The 17,500-nt window shown below is 32.2% G+C and overlaps 2 protein-coding genes and 1 long non-coding RNA gene across 4 annotated transcripts in view; 1 reads left to right on the plus strand and 2 right to left on the minus strand.

The window, feature by feature from the left end:
• LOC101492502 (SPX domain-containing membrane protein At4g22990-like) overlaps positions 1 to 5,104 on the plus strand; it is a 13,204-nt gene extending 8,100 nt beyond the window's left edge. Inside the window, exons 6-13 of the mRNA XM_073366191.1 lie at positions 1 to 75; positions 265 to 378; positions 722 to 1,176; positions 1,492 to 1,778; positions 2,845 to 3,041; positions 3,218 to 3,408; positions 3,644 to 3,777; positions 4,599 to 5,104. The exon at positions 1 to 75 is cut by the window's left edge and continues 10 nt beyond it. Coding sequence (XP_073222292.1) covers positions 1 to 75; positions 265 to 378; positions 722 to 1,176; positions 1,492 to 1,778; positions 2,845 to 3,041; positions 3,218 to 3,408; positions 3,644 to 3,777; positions 4,599 to 4,837 — 1,692 coding nt within the window. The 3' untranslated portion in view covers positions 4,838 to 5,104. The remainder of the gene's footprint in view (positions 76 to 264; positions 379 to 721; positions 1,177 to 1,491; positions 1,779 to 2,844; positions 3,042 to 3,217; positions 3,409 to 3,643; positions 3,778 to 4,598) is intronic.
• On the minus strand, positions 2,985 to 8,187 carry LOC101492834 (uncharacterized). Of its 2 annotated transcripts, XR_012162363.1 has the most exons (3): positions 6,487 to 8,130; positions 4,607 to 6,001; positions 2,985 to 3,117 (listed from the first exon to the last, which is right to left on the minus strand). It is a non-coding gene; the product is annotated as an uncharacterized lncRNA (long non-coding RNA). The 2 variants fall into 2 exon arrangements; XR_189533.4 differs by lacking the exon at positions 2,985 to 3,117 and having other exon boundaries at positions 5,716 to 6,001; positions 6,487 to 8,187.
• Positions 8,188 to 12,976: 4,789 nt separating this feature from the next.
• On the minus strand, positions 12,977 to 16,953 carry LOC101493066 (uncharacterized). Its single transcript, XM_004492638.4, has 7 exons — positions 16,538 to 16,953; positions 15,657 to 15,752; positions 15,435 to 15,536; positions 15,249 to 15,347; positions 14,300 to 14,392; positions 13,408 to 13,509; positions 12,977 to 13,280 (listed from the first exon to the last, which is right to left on the minus strand). Exons 1-7 carry the CDS (start codon positions 16,604 to 16,606, stop codon positions 13,203 to 13,205), a joined length of 639 nt encoding a protein of 212 aa, XP_004492695.1. The 5' UTR covers positions 16,607 to 16,953; the 3' UTR covers positions 12,977 to 13,202.
• Positions 16,954 to 17,500: the final 547 nt, after the last annotated feature.

Here is a 17,500-nt window from a genome sequence, read left to right on the forward strand (position 1 = left end):
AAATTCACAGACTATTATGTCAAGACTCGTGCAAATCATCCTTATTCTCAGCTAAGACAGGTTCTAAGGCATGTGGTAATTTTTCTAAACCTTGACACCACATTTAAAAAAAATATATATTCAAGCCATTTGAAGCTCATATATTATGTATATCCTGCTTAACATTACAAAATGTAAGGTAGTATATTTTGTTTTAGCTTCCTTTTATGTTCACGTAATCACTTTGTTTGTTTGAAGAAATATCATATAATAGTTTCTTTGCAGGGAATAGGTGCAGTTGTGGGAGTCTTGTCTCATAATCTTGCAGACCTTCACGATTTACAAAAGTGTCAAGGAAGCTACATTTCTATATATGATCAACCTTCTTATGCTCATCAAGTTAGTTCTTGATCCATTGCTTACATGATAGTTTAGAATGTTTCTTTAAGGACTATGAAGTGTTTAATAGACTTGATGGATTAATAATAGTACAGGGAATATTATTATACTTTTATATTTCAAATTTCAAGGGCCAAATAGGAGAAAGAGCGATAGTTTTGACTCTAAATTGAAAGTTGACTCATCAAACCTACTATAATGAATGTGAACCTAATTAATCATATATTTTTTAGGCATAATTGCGGCTTAGCTTTTACTTTTTGAAGTTATGGTTTAATCATAAGTAACATCTAAGGTATTGTTCCAACACTTGATGAGAATCTGCTTCTGAGTTGTCTTGAAGGATCCTATTCTTGGTTCAATCAAAGTAGCAGCAGATAGATTATCCAACTCAACAAATTTCCTTCAGTTTTTGGGAAGACATGCATTTATCATGCAAGAGGAGCCACCATCTCCATCTGCAGAAAACACTTTTGATGAAAGTTATCATTTTATGTCACTTCTTTTGAACTTGGCGAGCACATTTTTGTACATGGTCAATACTTACATCATTGTACCTACGGCAGACAACTACTCATTGAGCCTTGGAGCTGCTGCAAGTGTGTGTGGTGTGGTCATTGGTTCAATGGCGGTTGCACAGGTGTTTGCTTCTGTTTATTTCAGTGCATGGTCGAACCGATCGTATCTAAGACCACTCGTATTCAGTAGCATTGTTCTTATAATTGGAAACACCATGTATGCATTGGCCTATGATCTCAACTCAGTAGCTGTTCTTCTGATGGGTCGCCTTTTCTGTGGGTAAGTAAAGTTACACTTACCACTCTAAAAGTTTATAGGTTATCTCTGTATATTTTTAAGTAAATCTGAAATCATTTGATATGTTGTTGAAATGCATAAAGATTAACTTCTTAAGTGCTTTCTTGATACTTCTCAATGACACATCAAATGATTTTAGATTTAAGTAAAAATTTACATAAATAATTTATATGATATGAACTTTCAATCCAACAGCGAGATTTGTAAAATATGTAACCAATCATTGTTTTGGAAGGGAATTGCCAATTTTTGTTAACTTGAATTCATTGATGCCGTCAATGAATCGCGGTATTTCAGGTTAGGCTCTGCAAGGGCTGTTAATAGGCGTTATATCAGTGACTGTGTACCATTGAAACTTCGGATGCAGGCATCAGCAGGTTTTGTTAGTGCAAGTGCTCTTGGAATGGCTTGTGGTCCAGCTATTGCTTGTTTGTTGCAGACTGATTTTAGGATTTACAAGCTCACCATGAACCAAGACACACTACCTGGCTGGGTAATGGCTCTGGCGTGGTTTGTTTATCTACTTTGGTTATCGATTTGTTTCAAGGAACCGGGAAATCTTGTGGCTTATCAAAGAGAAACTGGTAAATCAGCAAGGCTCCTTGTACTCATTGTGTTATATGATGTCACTTTTATTTATTGGTCTTTTCTCTTTACAATGAGAGAAGGTGAGGGGGTGTTAGAAATGGTCTAGATCATTACTTTCGCATCAACTTCTTTCTGCTTTCAAAACTTGATGCCTTTTCGGACACTTAGCAGCGGCAAGATTAAACTTGTTATTGGGAACAATCCAAGCCCCACGTTTAAAAGAGATAAAGCTTAAAATTAGTATATAAAGAATAGCACCTGTTACCTTATAAATTGATTTTGTAAGAATGAACTAAAAATAGTCAAACTACATGTTATTGAAAAAATCTTTTAGCCCTATCAAACTGACCTATTTAAGTAAATATAAATAAATTATTATTATTATTATTATTATTATTATTATTATTATTATTATATTAAATTTTGTATTTTGTGTCTAATTATAAATTTACTAATATTTTCTATAGTTTAAGCATACTATCCTACATCAATTTTTGACATATTTAGAGGTATCATTATAAAATAGAATTTAAATAGGATGTCATATAAAGTTAGATTCTCTAAAAAGTCATGTTAGGTCTCAAAATAGAACTTAATCTCATTGGCCTATTAGTTCACTAGTTTATCCAAAATTAGGCTAAATTACTTATTTGAAAATGTTACATAGCCATTTAAGTACGCTAATATGTTATATATGACTTTCAAAAAGGTCACATCAAACCTAAAAAATATCGCATGTAACAAATCAGACTCAGGCCTTGAAATTTTTTATCAGGTCAGACTTGGGTCTTGCAAAGTCTAGTTCGGCCTAACATGTTTCCACCACCTATCAGGCTGTAGTAATCTAACTATTTCTCTACATAGATCAGGTTAATGTCATGGTTTAGAGTCAAATAACTTTGTCCTATGAATAACTATGCCACATGTTTTATCTCTTAGATGCATGCTAGTAAATTCAGTTTCCAATATTGCTAAACTCAAAGCACAAATCTAATGTGAGCCTTATCTCACACTGTCAGCAACTTAATAAATATGTATTTTGCATTTTGTCTATATGCATAGGACAAGCAGTACATATTGCAGTAGAGAATAGGCGGCATACACAACCATTACTTATGAATTCAGAAGCAAAAGAGCTAGATGAAGATGGAGAAGAAGATGAAAAAGATGATGCTCTAGAAGTTTCTGATAGAAGTGAAGCTCACAAACCTGTTACTTCTATTGTGCTGGCATATAAGTTGCTTACTCCATCGGTAAAGGTAAGGAACCTGTTATTATATAATTTCATGCCTTTATTTTGAAATCTTTTCTACATAATCTTCTTGCCTTCTGAACCTGGTTCATTGTGAAAAATATGAAGTTGTTGTCATCTCAATTATAATGGTATATCAAGTGTTATTCAATCTTCTGCACTAACTATCAATATTCTTATTAGGTTCAATTATTTGTCTATTTTATGCTCAAATATGCAATGGAGATCGTGCTCGCTGAATCTAGCCTCATAACAGAATACTATTTCGTTTGGTCAACCAGCAAAGTAGCAATTTTCCTTGCATGCCTTGGTCTTACTGTCCTTCCTGTGAATATTGTTGTTGGAAACTACATCAGCAACATGTTTGAAGAAAGGTATACCTAGATAAAAATTTAATTTTTTGTAATACTCATTGTTTCTTATTAATGAGTGAATGAGCCTATTTTATTATAGAGTATACAAACTCATTTTATTTGTGCATCGGCTCACGTGAGTTGATGTAAAAATTATACCGGAATTTGTGCCATATATCAATGTGATGAGTCTGAATGACCTTTTTATTTTCTCACATTTTAGATCTTTCCTTGATGGTCTGTCATGTACTTGCAGGCAAGTTCTACTGACATCCGAAATCATGGTTTGCATTGGACTACTCTTAAGCTTCCAAATATTAATCCCCTACTCAGTAATTCAATATGTTGGATCAGCCCTTATCACTTTTGTGTCTGCTGAAGTTCTTGAAGGTAATTTATTCTCATAATATCCTAAACTTATACTGTAATAAACAAAAACAGACATGGATAGAAGAAATGATGACAACTTTGCATCACCGATTCACCATGCAACAAGGCTTATACTTTAATTAACCAAACCCACTTGAAGAATAATTAAGTACTAATGATTGCAGAAAACAGAGTGCATTTAATTGTTACAGGTTGGTTCTTTCTTACTTATTGAGGATATAAGAACAAGGAAACAAGAGGATAGTTTTAAAAGTTAACTTGAACTAAGTTAACTGCTGTGATATTTAAGTAAGTGTATGTTTGGTTCCACTTTTGGAGAAGTCAAAACTGATTCTAGAGGTTTAGAATTGATTTTGACATGTTTGATTGGTTTTGAGCAGAATTGATTTTGCCTCAAGAATTGACTTTAACTGAAGTTAGAAATTAAAACTTTTGCCTCAAGAATTGAGTTTTAACCTTGAATTTATTAACTAATTCCCTTTCAACTCACTTTTAGCCAGAAACAATTTTGTAGATACAATTTTGTACAAACAATTCATTCAAAATTAATTTTTCTTATCGCAGACCCTAAGACACTTTAATGACAAAACTTAGATTCAATTCTTTATTTTCTCTTTTTAATATTTTCAAGTCATACTTTCTAATAGTATAAACATAAATATTTTAAATTTAACTGAAAATTTTAACAAAGGTGGCATATTATAATCAATGAACTACAGAAACAGCACTTAAGTTTCATCTGTAAATTAAATTGTTTCTCATTTTTCTGAAATCTAAAGCAGAAGTTTGCTTCATATGTTATGTTTGCGTGATAAATCCAGGAGTTAACCTTTCACTTCTATCCAAAATGATGTCGTCGAGGCTTTCTCGTGGAACCTTCAATGGAGGATTACTGTCAACAGAAGCCGGAACTTTCGCTCGAGTAATTGCTGATATTACAATAACAATTTCAGGGTATTTTAGTGAAAGTAAACTACTAAATATCACCTTACTCCCTGCATTCCTCATCTGCATCTCATCCATTGTTGCTACCTGCTGCACCTACAACTCTCTCTATTAGTATAATACTAGTTACCACTTCCATAAAAATCAAAATTGTATATATATTAATACTACAAAATACTTTTAGAAATATTTTACCTAGTTTATAGGAGAATATGTAGCTTTAAGTGGATTTATTGTAGTTGGCTACATGTTTTTGTATGAGAACAATATATTAGGAGTTTGTAGTGGCTGCAATGCAATTCCTAGTTTCAAGTATTTATCAGTTGGTTTTAGCTCTATAAAGAAACATCAGCCTATTTCATATTGAACTAGATTGCGAGCAATGTTGTGTATATTTTGTTGTCACAAATCAATTTCATAGGAGCTTCAAACTTATCCTTCAAATAAATTTCACGTATTATTGTTTGCACCATAGCTTGAAATTCAGCGTCAGCACCTAATAAGACAACTATATTTAGTTTCTTGTTTTTCCATATGATGAGATTTCCACTAAGACATACATATAATATGAAGTTAACTTCTACCAATCATTGAACCTGCATATCCAACATTAGTATCTGCTACCATGGTCAAACATTTGCCCTTTCGGAGTTACAATCCTCTCTCTAGTGTGGCTTTGAGATCTCGGATAATTTGATCAACAACCTATGTAAGTGTCTTATTTGGAGGTTATGCTTCAAGATTACATACAAATCCTATAAAGCAATGCTAAATTGCTAATTTTAGTAAATAGTGACGAACTCTCTATTTAACTTTACACTCAAAATATCATATACTACTAGATGGTAGACATCCCAGCTAATGCATATTACTTTCAGGTTCAATGCTGTGTAATATCCCCAACATCTAATTTTCTCCTTCACTATTGAACGTCGATCTTTGTTCCAAAACCCAGATCTTGGAAGCAGTTTGAATGTGTCAACAAATCAAAAGTAAAATGCAAATTGATAGGAATTCATTAACTACAACAGTTAATCTTTACAAAGAAAAACATCATATTCATGGAGAGTGTTATAATTCAGCATTTGGTGAATACAATTATTATACACATCAACAACGATAATGCACTATCAATACACGAAACCCAAGCCTAGCTCCTGATCTTACATTTACATCCCCAGGTTTCGCCCTCGAGTATAGATTGGCTTTGAGTTTGACCTGAACTCCATCACAAAAGTCCTCAGAAGTATTTATGGATAATTTATTCCACCGGCAACACCTGAAGATAATAAAAGAGACAAAATGAATGTCATGAAACGAGAACATAAAGACAGATTAAAAGGTAAACATGGAAATTTCGTCATATATGATCCTAAAGCAGTGCAAAACACTACATAACAATTAACAACTCAAAAGACATAAGATCTTCCACCACATAAGTGCAATAGATAACTTAGACAACATACCTATCTATTATGTGGTAAATTTATTGCTCAAACTAAACACAATTCTATAAACAAGAACAAAGCAATAAGTAATGAGTAATAAGCAATTGCAAATGAATTCGCCCAAAAGTAACAAAAGAGACATATTACAATTAACAAAAACAAAGTTTATAAGTAAACGAAATTCATAGAAACAAAAAAAAATCACAGATTGTCAAACCATTAACAACATTCAACTATACAATTAGCCTATCCCATCATATAAAATATTTCACTTTATCTATCAAAAAAGTAAATAAATAACAGAAGAGGGACTTACTTTCAACATGTCAAAACCAAGCTTTCAAGATATACATCCATTGCACATGCCTCGGGGTATGATGAAGTGCCACATGTCAATGGACAATGGTTAGTGTGTTGATGGACATACTCTTTTTTTTTTTTTTAACGATTTTAAAAGAACACATTTTGTTATATGGCGGATGACTAATTTCGAGTTGAAGAGCTCTCGACCAAGTTTCTCAATTTCAGCATTTAGAATCTCAAAAAATGATATTCCAACCCATCAAGTAATAATCTATTTGAAGACTGTCATAATCAAAATACAAATTTTGTCATATGCCATATAACAAAAAGCGTTCTTTTAAAATAAATCGTTACAAAAACAAAGTAAATGCATCAACACGCAACCCGTTGGCATTACATGTGCCACTTGATCAAAACCCCGAGGCAAATCCAACTGGCTGTATATTAGCATCTCGGGATTCGGATGGCAAACTAATTGAGAATGCCATTCAGAAGTACATCTCCAATACAGTTCAATCAAAAAGGAATCACGTGGAGATATTCACTATTTCTCCCAACTGTCAACTTTCACATCTTCATAATTGAGGTTCACCATAACCATGTAAACAAAGACGCCACCACCTTGAATCATCATAAACAAAGGTGAACTCCAACAGAGAGTTGTCAAAACCGCGAGACATTGCACATCACGATGGAGCTTGTCACCGAGATCTGGTGGATCCAGATCTAATTGAATCAAATTCAGTTACCGATCATAACCTGCTGGCTCCAGATCTGAATCTGGAAGATCCACCGTTTTTTACCGTCATTGCTCCAATTTGATCGAATCAACTCCACCTTCTTCAAATGAAAGCTTGATCTGGTTCCCAGTGGAACCGTGGATCATGATCACTGTTTTCACAGTGGAAAACCGCGATTAATTTTCCGATCTCCTCCACGACAGTACCGCCGCCGCCGTGGAACTGATAAGTTTCTAATAAATTATCGGTTGGATTGAACGGCATCTCCACGAGCTTTTTCTGTGTTTGAGTCTAGAATATATAGGTGAATCTATGACCTACGTAATCGGGTCTAGTACAAATTCTACGGTTGATAACAAAATGGGAAATAGGCGGCCATAAAAGCTTTCTAACAGCCAACTTTTCATTAAATAGAACTCACTCTATCTTGCTATCTTGAAGCTCATTTATTTTTTGCTTCCATGGTTTATCTCTTAAAGAACCTTACTGTATTTTCATGCAACACCAACACATGACATACAATTGGATTTTCATTCCTCACAATTTAACTCAAACTCTCACATTTTGTCACTTTTTGTATAAATTTTTCATGTGTTTTTTAATGTGAACCGAAGTATTTTTTTTATTTCCAATATGTATTTAAAATCAGAAATTTTATTTTAGAAATTTTCGACATAGAAAATCCGTTCTTTGTTTCCCTATATACAAGTGCTTATCAGAAAATTTATATTTTGAAATTTCTAGTATGAATATATGTATTAGATTTTTGCAATGCTGAAATTTCTAATGTTATTTATAAATTGGAAATTTTGAAAAAAAATTATATACCTAAAATTTTGTACTTTATGGGAGTGAATTGGATCTAAAAATTTTCATTATGAGTGTTTCATTAGGAGTGTATGTTCGAACGACAGAGGTAAAATTAAAAAAATTGTAGAATAGAAGTAAGATCGAAATAAGGACAATTTCATGTGTCACCCAAATACATACAAAACATTGTTTGAAGTACTACGGGTAACCTCAACAAAGTTAACATATAATGTAGCATTTACTCATTTGGAATATGAGAACAAAATAATTTTTGTTGAGTGTTAGAGAAGTTAAAAACTTTATTCTTGAAAGATAGTTTAATTTCAAAAGTGATTTTGACTGATGAATACTTTACCATGACGAATGCGCTTGAGGTAGTATCTCCATCATTGATAAATTTGTTATGTTGCTTTCATGTTAACAAACATGTTGGAGCCAAATGCAAGCAATATGCGTTGAAGGAAAGACAAGAGTCGGTAACAAATTTGTGGAATAAGATTATTTATTATTATAGTATGATGGATTACTAACGACATATGCAACACTTTAAGCTAGTATATGTTTGTATTATCATTTTTGTTGATTATGTTAAAGATACATGATCAACTCATTTCAAGGGAAATTTTGTTCTGACTTAGACAAATCATGTTATGCATTTAAGAAACACAACAACCAACAGGTACTAAACTGCAAAGTTTCTAATTTAGTTTATTTTTTAATTTTTTATTTATATTAGTTGTTTATCTTCTCTTTTTTGTTTAAATTTAGGTGTTTTTCATTTGTGTATAGATTTGAATCAGCTCATTGGATGATAAAAAAAAATATGTTGCAAGATACTAAAGGAGACTTGTGTAGGAGTTGGGACATTGTGAACAACACTTTGAAGTAACATCTGGAGAATGTTATAGTGTCGTATCAGAAAAGTATCAATGGTGTGGCGCACAAGCACAATAATCTAATTTTGAGGAGATTGTTCGAGTTTGTATCCAGGGTAACTATACAACACATTCTTAAAGAATATTTGAGAGTTAAATTGGTCGGTACTGACAAAGAGACATGTGATTGTGAAATAAGAACAACACATGGATTACCTAGTGCTTGTGAGTTATCATATTATAAGATTAAACATATTCACATCCCATTAGACACAATTCATATTCATTGGAGGAATCTATCAATGAAGGCTAATCTTGAAGAAAAGCTCGGACCCGAGTTGGACACGTCAATGGGGATGGATGCATTGTGGAAACAGTTTCATACACTAGATGTTATTGGGAAAATGACATTGATGAGTAAGGTATATGAACTTGCATTTCCATATACAACTTCTATGTGTCCATCGCCTAATAAAATTAAAACCAAATGTGGAGTTAAAAAAAGAAATAAGTTGAAGGAATATGACGTCCATTGTGATCCTTCATGTTTTGAGCATCTCAAAAGTCAGGAGAATAATCATATCAAAAAGTCAGGAAAACAACCATATCAGCAATCATGAAAGAAACAATCTATACAATATTTTAATCAATTTCCTCCATTTATTCATCCATCCATTGAGCATGTAGTTAATGTTAAGGCAAATGAAAATTGTAGTTTTCGGGTTATTTCACCATTACTTGGTTGGACTGAAGAGTCATGGTCATTAGTCTGTCAACAATTGAACAAGGAAATTAATACACACATTGGTTTGTATTCTTCATTATTCAATGGACGAGTTCAAGAAATAAGGGGTCATCGCTAATAACTAACTTGGGGAAGTAGGAGGATGATATATGGTTGACCATTCCAGAATTAGGGTGATAGCTTATGCCTATATTTTGGTGTTATTGTCAAATACATTGAACTTGACGTTCTTTCCAATGAGAGATGCACCTGAAGCACTTGTTTCTCATCACTGTCTCATAATCATTGGATTTGTCAACAATAATCATTGGATGTAATAATAAATTGATCTTCATCCCATTAAGAATATTTTGCATAATAGTAATAAATTTAATATGTTGTTGCTAAAATTGAAGTCACATAGTTTGTTGCCACCAATCATATGAGATTGGCCAAATTTTTAGTGATGACGCTAGAGCATGGGAAACAACCAACATAGCACGCCTACAACAATGGAAATATTAAGATCCATATTTTCTTTGATGTAAAAACTACTATTGTGTAAAATATGCGAAGTGGCTAGATTATTTGTATTTAAAAGCTATTATTGTGTAAGTTGTCGTCCAACGTAATAAATAAGTTGTCGTAATTAAAAGTGATAAATGAGTCGAATACACAAATCTGTCACGTATTAAACAACAATTACAAACAAAAACTAATAAGTAAGTTTGATAACAAGTCTGGAATCAACAAATGCTAAACTACTTAAGAGATCCACCACGTGTTAAGCATAATGCATGAGAAACAAGATCATAAGTTGAACTATATGGATTAAGATAATTAAAACTATTTATCAAATCATCAATAATCATATGAAACCTCCTTTTTAAGTGTCGAAAGTTGGATGTGCAAGAGGTGGAGGTGCAACAGGTGGACCAAGAATGAGACAAGGGTGTGAAGCCCTTTAAAACCACTCTATATAAACCTTGACACACTCATCCAGGTAAGTTAATTAATGGCACTGTTGTGTGATAGATGGCTTGCAAAATGCTTACATGTCTACTCATAAATGTGTAGTCTACAATAGGTAGCGGAGGAATAAGAGATGAAAAGGGAATTTTCTATATATATCCAAACTGACAAAAACACCTCTCGAGCAAGTACTTCGCGGTTGTGTCACACATAAAAAGTAGCCACTAAACAACGACACACATCAAAGATATAGGTGTGTTTGTGATCCACATAATGTGTGGATATGACATTACCAATCGTTAGTGCATCCAACCTCCGTTGATATTCTACAATTCCACCAAGAAATGTATGTTTAATGGTCCCCTGAGAAGAATGAGGACGTCCAGTAGAAACAGGTCCAGAGTCCCCTTTATTATAGATGGTTGGAAAATGTTCGTATATCCAACATTGTAAAAAAAAAATACAAGTACAACAATTAATATGAACACAAAAAACTAAAATAAAATACATGTAAAAGAATCATATATCCATCGTTCTATCTAGTTTTATGTCTGCTTGTGTCACCAAGGTAATCATACAACATAATCAAAGTAGTTAGGTACATCTCCAATTGTCGCAGTTCACCACATTGCAAAATAAAAATAAATATTTTACATCTACTAGAGTAGTACTTTTATCCTCCATAATAGAGCATTTAACCAAATAAATAAGGTAGACCCTCGTAGCCTCTTGATATTTGTGTCTCAATTTTTTTAGAAAAACTTCATCCTTCAACCAATTCAATTTGAAACGAGCACCCTTGTTGAATCGAGTCTGTGCAATTGCATCTCCATACAACACCCCTAATATTCTCACTGATGCCGCTCTAGCCATATCAATATGTGGAGAAAAGAAGTGTCTGGTGATAGGAACATCCAAGATGACTCCCACGTCATCTAAAGTGGCAGTCATCTCTTCAAAAGGCAAGTGAAACCAGCTAGTCTCACTATGCCACCTTTCGAAGAATGCTGATACAAGATTATAGTCAACCATCGTCAAGGTACTCAATCAACTGCTCCAAATTTGATCTTTCAATCCACTCATCTACAAATTCGGGCAAGTCACTAAGCTTAAACTTCTTAATTTTAAGACCACGGGTGATCGACCTTCAAAGCACACGGTCCTATATATATATAATACAATAAAATAAATATTTCAATGATACATTGATAAATAATTAAAAAACACTAATTATTAAACCAATTATCTCTCCTAGCCATAATCTACCAAGCAACATGGTGCTTTGTATGATCTCAACAAGGATGTGTCATATGGTCCTTTAGGAAAGCCATGCTCTGGATCCTTTTGACTCTGTTCCGACTCCTCCTGATCATGTTTCATGTGTTCGTCCTCTGTATGCTATTGTTCAATATGGTCTCCTTCGATATGTTTTTTATTTTCAAAATACTTGACACGTATAATTGAATACCGACTTTATTAAAAACCAAATATTCAGTATTATAAACGATACCGAGTATTTCATTTTGAAAAAACTTTATATACTGAACATTTTCATCTCCAAATTCTGTACATAGTTTCGTATGCCAAGTATATTGGTATATTGAAAAATCCAGAACTCTCTCAAATTTACTTTTTCAAGGTTTCGAATTTTTAGAAGAGTGATGATATTTTGAATTGTTGTCAATTTTTAGTATCAAAAGAATATATTTGTATTTTTACTAAAAATGTATGAGTGAGAGGTATAGTAGTAGGGGTGGCAAGTAGAAACATCCACAAATAATTGGTACAAATGTGTGTTAATGTTTTAAATTATATGATACCAATTTAATTCTGACGAATATATATTAAAAGAAATAATTATAGTTTCTTATAGTAATAATTGGTACAAATGTGTGTTAATTATAGTTTCTTGTATAATTCATATATTAGAGACTAAAATCAATAAATTATATCATAAACAACCATTATTATTTTAAGGAGAAAAATTATTATATGTTCAAAAATAAATAAATAAATGTACGTAAGTCTTCTAATTTTAAGTTATTTGTTTCAACTTTTTATAGGCTAGTGTAGGAGAGTAAAACCCCACCTAAGTCAATTTGAAATTTCAGGTCTCCTCCAATTTATTGGAGGGATTTGGAGATGAGCCTACAGAGATGTGTTTGTAAATTCTAAAAAGCATCAAATAAATTAACCTTAAATTTAATATCATGTGGTTTTAAGTGAGATTCTTTCTCTCAATAATACAAAATATGTTATTAAATTATTTCCCCTCCATTACCCTGAGTGCATGGCAACTAAACTCAGCAAGGGCTTATTGTAGTTCTAACAAATAGCCTACGAAAGAAAAACCATCTACAATAATCAATTTTGTTAATAAGAAGCAAGCAAGGAAGAAAGTAAATTTGTATGAGAAAGGAACTACTAACATCATTTTAAACTAAATGATGCCGCAAATATGTTGCACGGCTATATGCATACAAAAAGAAATCACCATAAACCATGCTTAATCTGAATGTCATCATATTCTCATGTACTTAAAACAAATGGAACATAGACTTTGTTCTCACAAACTAATATGAATCAGAACATTAAGGTTTCACATTGCTCAGGAGCAGGTTCGTCGGTTATGTCCTAGTCCACCGCAGGTTCCGCAACGCCTTTTCCTTACTATACGATCTTCAACCTACAAATTGAGAATAAGATGTTATACTATGCATGTGACAGTATGTAAAATATCAAATTCTTTGCAAGCTAATTATTTCCTGTCACTGAAAAAGCTATAAAATCTATTCCATTATCATATAACTCACTTTTTCGGGACAAGTTTCCATTGCATATGGTTCTGCCTCATAAGTATCAGATGAATCCTCACTTGCAGATGATTCATCCTCCATTTCCATTTTAGCTTTAACCTAACATTTCATAAATGTAATAACTTACTGCATGTTCCAGATATCCTCAAAGATCAAATCCAAGTCTTTATTTGGCATGTATTCTTATAAATGTAATAACTTACTGCAAGCTTTATTTGGCATATTGTGTGGCCATTGATGATCCAAATAAATTTTTTAAGAAAAAATTCATGGCCAATAAATACTATAGAGAGTTTTCAGCAGATATATGCTGGGTTGCATTCTTTATAAGAAGTACTTCAAAGATTAATATGTTCGATATCAAGTAGAGGAGTCTTAACAAATAACAAAAAGCTCTCTAGCACTCTGGCTTGGATATGCACCCTTTTGTTGGTTGAAGTACAAGTGAAATCCAATATTTTGGAAACAGGTCCCACCAAATCATGTACTTGCGCCGCACTTAAATTTGATAGGATGTACATAAATATCAACCAATAATTCAAAAGAGAGTGATAGATAGTGTGTTTCAAGCATTTCTCTATCAAGTATAGATTGACCATTTTGTTTCACGTAAGAAAAAACTACAAAATCTATTTCCGCTATCATATTGGATATAATTTTTCATGCATTTACTCTACAAATGAAAATCTATCTCCTTCTAAGACTTCCCATTTGAAGCCAGAGGCTAAAAAATAATGTATACATTTCTTATTAACCTTCTATGTATAGGGGTTTCATTATTGAAGAAAGAAAGAAATGCTAAACCATGACTATGCAAGATTTGATATGGGAAACACACCATCCTGGTAAAGTAAAATGAATAAACAGAAAGAAAGAAATAGAAACACACTTTATTGGAAGCAGTGTTCATTGCTAGAGTTGTTTCCATGGATGATTCCTCAGATGCAGACAAATTCTCCCCTATTTCCATTTTAGTTTTCCCCTACAACCACAAATTACAGTTTCAATATTTTAGATATGTAATAACTTACTGCATGTTCCAGCTTTACTCAGAGATCAAATCCAAGGGTTCTTAGAATGGATCATCAAAGTCTCTTTTCCGCCAAAAAGAAGTTTAGAGAATTAATAGATAAATAAATAATACAAATCTACAATTACATGATGCATGAAGCACGAGATCTTTAACAAACATATAACAGTATTCAAAGATACAAAGTTGATTAGGTTTTTTGTTTCCATCTGATCTTTTTCTGATAATGTATCATTTTCTTTCCAATAGGTACCTTCACACTCTCTCTCTCAAACTCACACCCTCCTAATGGTTGAAAGTCAAGTGAAATCCACTAATTTGCAACCAGGGTCGCCCCAAACCATGTAGCCTCCACTTAAATTTGATAAGACCCACATAAATATCAATCGATAAGCGAGAGAGTGTATTCAAAAGAAGTGATAGATGGTGTGTTGCTAGCATTTCTATATCAAACATCGATTGACGATTTTGTTTCACCAAAGAAAAAACTATCAATCATAATAGATATGATTTTTCATATATAAATCTACTCTACAAATGAAAATACATCCCCTTTTAAAACTTCCCATTTAAAGCAGAGGCTAAAAAACAACATAAATTTCTTACTAACCTTGTATTTAAGGGGAGTTCAATATTGAAGAAGAAAGAAACAAATGCTAAACCATAACTACTATACAAGGTTTGACATGTTGCATACATTCAAAGCCATGCAACTTGAAAAGCAATTACTAAGAGAGGTAGGTTGTAAAAAAATATACCATTCTGGTAAGCAAAAAGAATGAGCAGAAAAAATAATTAAAAAACTCACCTTTGTGGAAGTGATTTCCATTCCCGCAGTAGTTTTCATAGAGGAATCTGATGAATCCTCAGTCGCAAATGATTGGTCCATTTTGATTTTAGTTTTCCACTAGAATCAGACATATTTTCAAATTTTCATAAATGCAATAACTTACAAAATGAATAAACAGAAATAAATAAATAAATACAAACAAACTTTTTGAATAGCAGCTTTCATCGCTAGAGTTGTTTTGTCAGAAGAATCAGAGAGAGTGTCAGTTGCAGATGGTATATCCCCAATTTCCATTTTGGTTTGACCCTAAAACCACAAATTACATAGTTTCAATTTCAGAAATGTAATAACTTACAGCATTCCTTTCTTTGTATTAAGTTTGGGACTACTTCGTGTATCAATTGAGAGAAAGAACTAAAAACTCACATCATTTAACGGAGATTGATTGGGAGGGGCATCGACAAAGCAAAGCATGTCATCGCTATAACAGAATACATCCCCAGTGTCCAAATTTATGTAACACTGCAATCATAATTCCAAAGTTTAAAGCATTCAAACCAACAGAAACTGATACGAGACTTAAAAGCTGCAAGACCATGTAAGAAACATTCAACGATCTTTATTAACTTCTTCAACTTAGGAGTTGAACGCCTTCATCCAAACCCAACCTCACAAAACTAATTCTAAAACAAAGTAGCTACTTTATTCTACTACAATAATTTGAATGGTTAACACAATTTTAAATATACCATTAATTAATTGATGTTCTACATGGTAAATGAATATAACAAGAGGTAGCAATTTATTAACTATCTATCGACACAATTACCATAACTTTTTGGTGTATATATCATTTATTTTTGACTAAATTGCACATCTGGTCTCTTAAGTTTGTTAAGATGCTTTGATCTTCGAATCATTTTAGTTTCGTTTATTTTTTTCATTGAATTGCAAATATAATTTAGTCTTTATTCTTTAACACTCTAAAAAATATGGTTAAATACTTTTAAAATCGTCATCATTTCCGCTGATAACAAAATTGCAACATTATTTATTAACCTTCCGCCAAACATAATTGATCATATATCTAAATTGCGTTAACTATCTGTCAGTCAAAATTTGACGTGAAATTTGTGTGTCAATATTTTCTAAAAATAAAATATAAATTACAATTTCAACGGTGAAACCCGACGTATAATCAAACACAATCACGATCACTCGTTAAGATAGTAGTTACTTTAGTATACTGCACTAAACTGAAGAAACTGAGTGAGTGAGTGAGTGAGTGAACAAAAAAAAAAACTTACTTTAGTTTGAGGATGATCCTTCCAGTTGGATGGTAAAGTAAAGTCGGGTAACAGAAAACCTTGTTCCATTGAATTCAAGGATGATCCTCAAACAAAAGTAAGGTTCCTAGTAAGCAAAGTTGGTGTCTCAAACAAGAGGAGAAAACAGAACCCTCGGAAATGAAAGAAAACAAAGGTTTTATTTATAGCTGAAATGATCCAATTAAACATGGTAAGAACACGTGTCAGGCATTTGGGAGTGAAAGGAATTCACAGAAAACAATGCGATCCTAAAGTAGTTGGTTTTGTTGTTTTGTGGGGGCAGTGAATGAATTTGAAAGCGAGGTTAGCTTTTTTGGGCTTCTGTTCTGAGGTGGCAACTGGCAAGTAACCATGCCGAAAGAGTAACACTGAGTTTAATGAAACAATTATTACTGGTTTTCAATTCCGAGGTGGTTGTTGCACTTTGCTTACTTTCATAAAGATTAGTATTATTACTCATTCATCGCACAAAAGTCAACTCATTTGTAAATTTTTTTTTTTAAATTAATGATTTTTTTAATATATATTTTTTAATTGTAATTTTTATTTAGTATTATTTATATAGTACAATATCTTCTAATTTATGATATTGATAGTGTACATGTATTAAATTATGATGATAGAGTAAAAGTAATATTATTTTTATTTATTTATATTTTTTAATAATTATGAAATTATAAAGTAACTCAATTATTATAGGATGAGGAGAGCATGATTGAAAATAATTAATTATAAATTATATCAAATGATGTAATAATGTGTCTCTCGTACTAATTCTTTAAAAAAGATTCATTAAATTTTATAAATGATCAAAATTCTTTTATTTTCTTTATCAATTTAGTAGTAAAGGTTTCTCCATGTAATCAATGTCGACAATTTCTTTAATTTACAAAGTAGTAGTTTGGATAATCAACTTACTCTAATTTTTTGATTAGATTATAA

This window comes from Cicer arietinum, chromosome 3 (assembly GCF_000331145.2).
Source record: "Cicer arietinum cultivar CDC Frontier isolate Library 1 chromosome 3, Cicar.CDCFrontier_v2.0, whole genome shotgun sequence".
In the NCBI taxonomy this organism is placed as follows: domain Eukaryota; kingdom Viridiplantae; phylum Streptophyta; class Magnoliopsida; order Fabales; family Fabaceae; genus Cicer; species Cicer arietinum.